The sequence below is a fragment of the Culex pipiens genome, chromosome 2 (genome assembly GCF_016801865.2).
Source record: "Culex pipiens pallens isolate TS chromosome 2, TS_CPP_V2, whole genome shotgun sequence".
NCBI classification, from domain to species: Eukaryota; Metazoa; Arthropoda; class Insecta; order Diptera; family Culicidae; genus Culex; species Culex pipiens.
Window position 1 is genome coordinate 84479375 of NC_068938.1, and position 7932 is coordinate 84487306.

General features: G+C 42.4%; 1 protein-coding gene and 1 pseudogene across 2 annotated transcripts; one reads left to right on the forward strand and one right to left on the reverse strand.

The window, feature by feature from the left end:
• Window positions 1–766: 766 nt before the first annotated feature.
• LOC120422765 (proteasome subunit beta type-5-like) lies at window positions 767–1542 on the forward strand (annotated as a pseudogene).
• A 489-nt stretch (window positions 1543–2031) lies between these two features.
• On the reverse strand, window positions 2032–3910 carry LOC120422762 (uncharacterized). 2 transcript variants are annotated; one of them, XR_005606170.2, is made up of 4 exons: window positions 3441–3910; window positions 3240–3376; window positions 3027–3158; window positions 2032–2970 (listed from the first exon to the last, which is right to left on the reverse strand). XR_005606170.2 is itself a non-coding variant. In XM_039586311.2 (4 exons), exons 2-4 carry the CDS (start codon window positions 3300–3302, stop codon window positions 2709–2711), a joined length of 423 nt encoding a protein of 140 aa, XP_039442245.1. In that variant the 5' UTR covers window positions 3303–3376; window positions 3441–3903; the 3' UTR covers window positions 2032–2708. The 2 variants fall into 2 exon arrangements, 1 of the variants encoding a protein (XP_039442245.1); XM_039586311.2 differs by having other exon boundaries at window positions 3027–3124; window positions 3441–3903.
• Between the last annotated feature and the right edge of the window lie 4022 nt (window positions 3911–7932).

Consider the following 7932-nt stretch of genomic DNA (forward strand, 5'->3'; position numbering starts at 1 on the left):
AGGTTGATGTGCAGGATTCGCTCCAGTTTTTGGATTAGGTAGCGGATCTTGGACTCGACCAGTCCGCACGTGAGTCCGCACCACTCGAGGTGTAATAAAAAAAAAATACCAACCAAAGCTCAACTCACTCTTTGCCCACAGCTTGATCGAACGCAGCGCCAGCTTTTTTTTTTTTCAAAAATCTCCGAAACCATGCAAGGGAGACGAGTAAAATTTCTCCTGGTAAGTAGATAAAAAATAACCTATCACTACGTCTACTTTTCAAGCCTCAGTTTTGATTTATATTCAAAATAAATAAATAATTAATTTTTTGAAATTCCGTCGTGAAACTACTAACTTTTTCTGTCATTCTTGAACGACGAAATAGCCTTCTTTTCTGTACCAAAAATAACAGAATCGAATAGCAACACTTTTCAAAATAAATGCTGAAAAGTAACACTTTTCAGCACGGAAATGGGTGCTGAAAAGTTGAACTTTTCAGCACTCGTTTCGAAAAGTAACACTTTTCAAATTTTTTTTGATTTAAACGATTTATTGACAAAATACATGAAAATTCGACTTAAAATTTCACTCAATGGGTGTTTGTCGAAATTGCAAAAAATGTTGTATGGAACTCGTTGCAAAATTTGATTTTTTCAGCACTCGTCGTATTTATCCAACTCGGTGAACCTCGTTGGATAAATGTACGACTCGTGCTGAAAAAATCCTCTTTTTGCAACTTGTTGCATAAACTACTATTTCATGATTTCCCCCATACATTTTAAATGCAGTTTACCACTCGCGTGACAGCTGCCACCATGCTCATTTTTCTCTTGTTTCTCTCTCGCTCTCTCCAACTTTTTGACAACTTCTGTCAGAGCAAACTGTCAAACCGTGTGTGTGCAAGACGAATCCGGAAAAGTTGTTCAGCAGCTGAAATATTTGATTTTTTTTGTGATATTTCGGTGAAAAATGGTTCTCGCCGACGTTTGCGAACACTCCAGCTGCTCGCTGCTGGCCGGTGGCCCCGTGGACTATCAATCCTTCCAGCGGGACATTGCACTAGGCAGTCAAAACCTGGAAAACAGTTTGTTGCTGGCGGTTCTTCTCGGGTTCCGGTGCCAGGGTGGTGTTGGTTATTCTGGCGGTGGATTCCCTTGCCACCGGCGGTCTGTTCATCGGTTCGCAGACGATGAGGTTGTCGATAATCTGTTGGAAACGTTGGCGGTTTCTGCGGCCGATTTTGTGTACTGGGATCGAGTGTTGGCCAAGGAGTGCCAAATCTACGAGCTGCTCAACAAGGAACGCATTTCGGTTGCCGCGGCCTGCCAGACAAGGATGGGCAGGACCTGGCACGGCGCGGCATCTACCAAGTGACGAAGCGGAATGCGTTCTCCGGTGGCATCGTGCGCGTTTACCACATCAAACCAAGCCGGGTTGGTCAACATTTCCAACCAGGAATGCATGGATCAGCACTTCAAGGACCAGGACGAGAAAAACTAGAAGTTTTGTTGGTAAATGAGGGCAAAGTAGTTTGTTCATTTGTAATTATTGTATCTAATAGCAACATGAAGCGAAATAAATATTTATTTTTAGGTTGTTTTTATTTTTTTATTTCAAAGTTGGAAAAAAGATGTTTCCGGTTGCAATGAAAACGGTTCTGCTTCTGGGACGTAGGAACCCAAATTCCAGGGCAAGATTTCTGACTGGTTGTGTCAACTCGTTTAATGCGGACCAGTGCTTGTATATACACTCAAACCCCGATGGTTTGACACCAACTGTTGTCAAACGAACGGGGTCACTTTTTAGTTTGACACCTTTTTTACACGACAGCATATTGCCGGTCAGAACATTAATCAATCCGATGCTAAACGTAGCTTCTTCTCAGGTAACGACGCCAATCCGGCCCAGCAGCTCATTGAATCCGTTCCTCCAAACAAGCGTGATCGATCGGCGGTAAAATCTTAGGCTCTACCAAGCCGGAACGTGTCCGAAGGATGCAGGTTCAGCAGATTAAGATGATGGCATCTACCAAGGTTAGTAGAAACTAAAATGAGAAGTTCTACTTACGGTATTCCAACTAAGCCTTCTCCCGCACCGTTCAAGAGCGATCAAACCGGAGCGATTCCGAAGGAATAGCTGTTTCTATACGAAACCTCACCTGAGAAATTCGGAACTACAAAGCTGGGATCTGCACGTGACACATCCCGTTTCACCGGACCAAATCTGGGTGCAGTTGTTCGGAGCGGAGTATAGTGACCGAATGGCCAGCCTGATGACCTGCATCGACGAGTAGCGTGGGGAAAAGCGAAAGCAGGAAAGGTCACCGGGAAGATGCCTGATTAGGCTTAACGTCTGCTGGCATTGAGGAACTCGAACCCGTCTGTTATTCTCCATCGACATTGGTTGCACCGGCTAGGTTCCACTCGATCTGCATCACGAATGCTACCCACACGTCCTGGAACTGAAACCCTCTAACCCAACACCGGAATCCCCAAAATTACCCTTTATTTTATACACAAATTTAACAAACTAAACAGATTAAACATACAATAGCAACTTATTGTTCTAAATCAGCGGTTTTTCTGGAAGCCACCTTCCCGCAGTGCACCGAATCCAACCTGGTCCATGTGACCGTATCTTCCCGATGTAATCCTCCGACGGGTCCAGGTAATAAAGTTGTTCACGTACTTGGCAACGACAACAGCTTGCCCTCCTGTTCGTTTTCCTCATAAATATCCACGATCTAGTGGATGATGCGGGTCGCCGACAAGATCAACGGTAATCTGGATGTAATCGTGTCCTTCGCCAACACCCGAACCTCCTTCGACCACATCGGCACCGATCCGGCCAGATCTGCTCGGTTCCGATCCGCCTCGTCGAGCAACAGAAACGTGCAACGGGACAGGTTGTCTCAGGATGCCTCGCTCCAGCAAATCGATCAAACATCCCGGCGTAGTAATCACCTTCTCCGCCCTCCAAATCGCGAACCTAAGTAAAACAAATGCGTCAACGTTAGAAATCCAAGCCAATCTAGCACTACTCACCAGCGGTTCCCCGCTGTCACGGCCGGACAGCTCAATCGGTCATCCCTGGACTTGGAAGGTGGTCGGCGAGGAAAAGCCCTGCTTATTGATCTCTCAAACTACAAACTCATGAAAGTTATCCTCGTCGAAGGTCTGCGTCGGATGGGGCACGGTGTTTTCCATCACAGTGACCTGCATGTACACGGGGACAACGCTTAACTGGGGGGCTCGTACAACTTCCTTCACGGTTTCAGGTGCTCCCCATGGACTTCGCCGGCCTCTGGCTGTGTTCGGCATCGCCTTGTACGCTGAACGAATCCACCGGCTTATCGAATCGTGGATTTCCGTCGCCCGGGTCCGCCTTCGTTTTCCTGCAACATAAACACACTTGGAATGTAAATAATGCAGCTCTCAAAACATCAAACCAAAACAAACCTTTAACGATGCAGGACAGGTCACGATTCGATGCGAGTCCGCAATCATCCGGCAACCCCGGTCCTTCTCGCGACTGCTCAACTGGTCCGGTGAATCCGAATCGCCAAATTTGCCAAAAGTCAAAACCATGCACAAAAACAAATAAAAACAAAAACAAGACCTACCGTCGGATGCAGTCAAATTATACAGACATGAAAATGAAAATATATTTGATGTTTTTTGCTATATTAACCATTCTAAAGCAAATGACTTATAAAAAAGTCTTTGATATTACTATTTTTTTCATTATCATCCTATTATTAACGATTCGTAAGCAAAATTAGGCTTTTCAAATTAAATTTATTTAAATCCAGAGATACTGCATGATACGGTAGCTGTTTACGTTATGGTGGTGCCATCTGTTGTATAGAATTTAGTTCATCAAAAATTCCACCAGAGGGATTTGGCGTAGAACAAACGCGAACCTGGCGGCAATTTTGTGAAACACCCCTGTCTGTGCCCCATTCCTCAAAATGATCAACTCACATTTTGCGTGTATCGCCCAGTTTTGACATTTCTCTCCTTCTTCGCAAACGCCCTCCCAGTCACGGCGTTCTAGCAGGATTCTGGAAGAGTTCTCACAGAGGTGGATATTCTAACAGCATTCTAGCAGAAATGTTCTACTATTTTTGCAGGATTCTGGCAACCAGCTGTGCTAGAATATTTCGTGACTGGGCTCACGCTGATTCATCTGTGAGAAACCGGCGCAACCAAAACAAACAACAACAAATCTGTCGTCGCAAGTCCGGTTTAAAAAAAAGTTATGTTAAACAAAACTTTTAGTGAATTTGCTCGGAAACTAGGCTTCGTATTGGGTTTGTATTTTGTATTTGGAGAATTGGAGAACAGAGCGGCGGATCGTTTGCCTGGTGTGGCTTTCGATGCTGGTTCGATTTTAGTTGGCTGGATGGGAATAAAAGTGGTCAACCACGATTGAAGGAAAGTTGTTGCAGGGAGGACAGATGTACGCGGATAGCGGATTCTTAACATTCCAACGCCCAAGGCTCCAAAAAAGTTGGAACGGTAACTTCAACTCGCTGGTTCTTGGGCATAACTCAACCAATCAAGATGATTCTTCTTTCCAGTGATTTGTTAGGATGTCTAGATGATTTTAGAACTTTGCAGAACTTAATTTGATCAAATCTGTAATTTTTGCGAGCAAAAACATCGTTCCAACTTTTTTTTTTGCGTGAAAAAAAAAAATCGTCAAAAATTCCGCGGAGGCAGTCGTTTTAAAAAAGTTGGAACGATGTTTTCTGTCGCAGAAATTACAGATTTGTTCAAATCAAGTTCTTCCAAATTTTAGGATCATCTATACATTCTTACAAATCACTGGAAAAAAGAATCGTCCCGATTGGTTGAGTAATGCCCGAGAACCAGCGAGTTGAAGTTACCGTTCCAACTTTTTTGGGAGGCTTGGGCGTCCGTGTAAGTTGGACATGCGTTGGGCGTTCCAGTGTTAATGGTTTATTTGGGCTATTGCTTTGATTGTATACCATTTTTGCATCATGGTAGATCCAAACATTGGGCCGCTGTCGGGAAACGCCTGCTTTTTAAAGCACGGCAAACGGGTTGCTTCCATTTGTGGGGATCAAGAAAAGATTTGCAGGGACAAAGAATTTGCCTGGTTTTACTTCCACCGCGCATTGCTAAATGGTGGTATCAACGTGGTGCTTGCTCTCTCCTGGCCGAGGCCGAGGTAATCTTATTTTTCAGCCCATCAAAAACGTTTACGGTCCCCATCCGAAATAATTCAGGTTTTTGATTGGGTGCCGCTTGTGGAAAATCTCTTCGGATAGTGCTCGGGCATAAACAACGTGGCTACGTGACTACCAAATTTTAAATTCGAGATTCTTCACATGATTGTAAGGATTTTCCAAGAAAGTGCACCCCGTATTGTTAACATCACTTTATTTTTATTTTTTGCATGATGGGCGCCGAAATGGATTACGCTCCGAGGCACCATTTTTATTCAAAATAATAATAAAACCTGGTTGAATTTGGTGAAACATATTAGAAAATCATTACAATATTTCGAACAGATATATAATATCGCGTATTGAAGTTAACCATTTGAACTTTAAAATAACCTTTTGATTTAGGATAACTATTTCAGTAAACATCCTCAAAAAGTTTTTCAAAGTCATTCAGAAAAAAATCACCATTACAAACTTTTCAAAAACCCTAATTATAACGGTAACTATTTGACAAATAATCATCCAAGTCCGCCAGTTGAACCATTTGAATTTTAAAATTACCTTATGATTTAGGGTAACCATTTGAGAAAACATCCGCAAATAATTTTTTATAGTTATCTAGAAAATTGTTTACCATTACAAACATTAAAATAACTCTATTACTTATGGTAACCATTTGACAAATAGTTATCAAGGTCCGCCAAATAACATTATTACAAATGGTGACCATATCTCAAAAGGTTTTTTTAAGTTCCTCACCAGAATCGATATAGTTTTCGTTTATCCGGGAAATGATAAAAAAAACATTTGATTCGTGCTTAAAATTCAGATTCAAATCATATAAATAAATTGAAATTGTAATAAACATAACTAGTTTTATGTATTTTTACTCAATGAATGAGTATTATTTTTTATAATTTATTGAAAAAATCTTAATCCTTCTCTGCACCCAATCACCGCGCGCTTTCCCCATCAGCACAAATCAACGAACGGAAAGTCTATCGGCAGGAAAAGTGTGGCGGTCGGGCGAAGAAGGCTGAAGATTATCCGATATTCGTCGGAGTCGGCATCATGTTCAGATGCAATTGCTCGTTCATGCTGGGAAAATGGGTCTCCGACAATAATATGCAGAGAAAATTGGCGCGAGGAAAAGCGACGGGGGCAGGGTGTACGATATCTTCTGCTCGAGCCACTTGAGACGCCACCCTGCGTCGTCGAAAGATTGGGTTCCGGCAAGAAGCTCATCAGATATTGGGATTCTGGGGGACCCGGTTTGGTCGGAGCACGATAAGATATTTGAGTGAATGAATCAGAATGGGAGCAAACACAAATCGTGTTTTCAAATGGGGATGAAGAACGGGGAACAGGGCCAAAGATACCGGAATTATGTTGCTGGTTTTCCAGGTTGTGAGCATCGTCGAAGGCTTCAGAGATCTGCTGGCCGGAGCTTTGAGATGAAAATCTAAACAATCATACGTCTGCCGATTTTCTAGGTTAACACAACGAACTATGGTCTGCTTTTGCGACGACGTTCTTTAGGACTAATGCAGGTGAGAAAAATCCATGGGAAGTGACGAAATCTTGGAGATGACTATGACTTGACTATGACTTGACTATGACTTGACTATGACTTGACTATGACTTGACTATGACTTGACTATGACTTGACTATGACTTGACTATGACTTGACTATGACTTGACTATGACTTGACTATGACTTGACTATGACTTGACTATGACTTGACTATGACTTGACTATGACTTGACTATGACTTGACTATGACTTGACTATGACTTGACTATGACTTGACTATGACTTGACTATGACTTGACTATGACTTGACTATGACTTGACTATGACTTGACTATGACTTGACTATGACTTGACTATGACTTGACTATGACTTGACTATGACTTGACTATGACTTGACTATGACTTGACTATGACTTGACTATGACTTGACTATGACTTGACTATGACTTGACTGTGACTTGACTTTGACTAATTAAATTTAATTTTGAAGCATTTTTTCGCAAATTCCCATGGAATCACAGGTGAGGAAATGGCCATGGTTCCTTGACGTGCACTCGTTTTTGCTCCCTCGGACTGCTTCCCAAGGATGACCGACCAGGTGTGTGTGTGTGTGTGTGTGCGGTGTTAGTGCATGTGATGTTGATTCGAAAGTTTTTGCAGACCAAACCTGGTCTGATGGCAAAAAGGACATCCTCGTGCGGTGCGGGAGGGGGGAACCGGGACATAGACATATACAATGATTCTCTTGAATTGTTTCAAATTGCTAAATCCATTGTGATGCATTTTGTTTCTGATTTTATGTTTAATTCAGTTTCGATTAGCATTTGTTCTTTACCTTTGTTATTAGTGCCAGGGAGATGTGATAGATGAGACGTGCTTGCTGCTGCTGGTGCTTTTAGAATTGGTTTTAAGGAAAGAGGATTTAAATGGGGAGGAAAGGGGACAGAAGGAAAACGTGTTTCTTGCAGATGAAAGCAGATCATGTGCTGGAAGTGGATTCGTTTGTTGTACCTACTGCACAAGCTCTAAATGCCCAATGAGTTGTGCTCTCGAGAGACTGATGAATCTCTGTAACATCCATTTCTCATATGTCTTTGGAATATGTAATCCAGGGAAGGATTGGGAATTAGGATCACTGGTCGTATGGGCTTGAATGTAAAACTTGACACACTTGACATCAAGTCGCAACAATATCAGGATAGTTTCTGATTCAAAAGCTT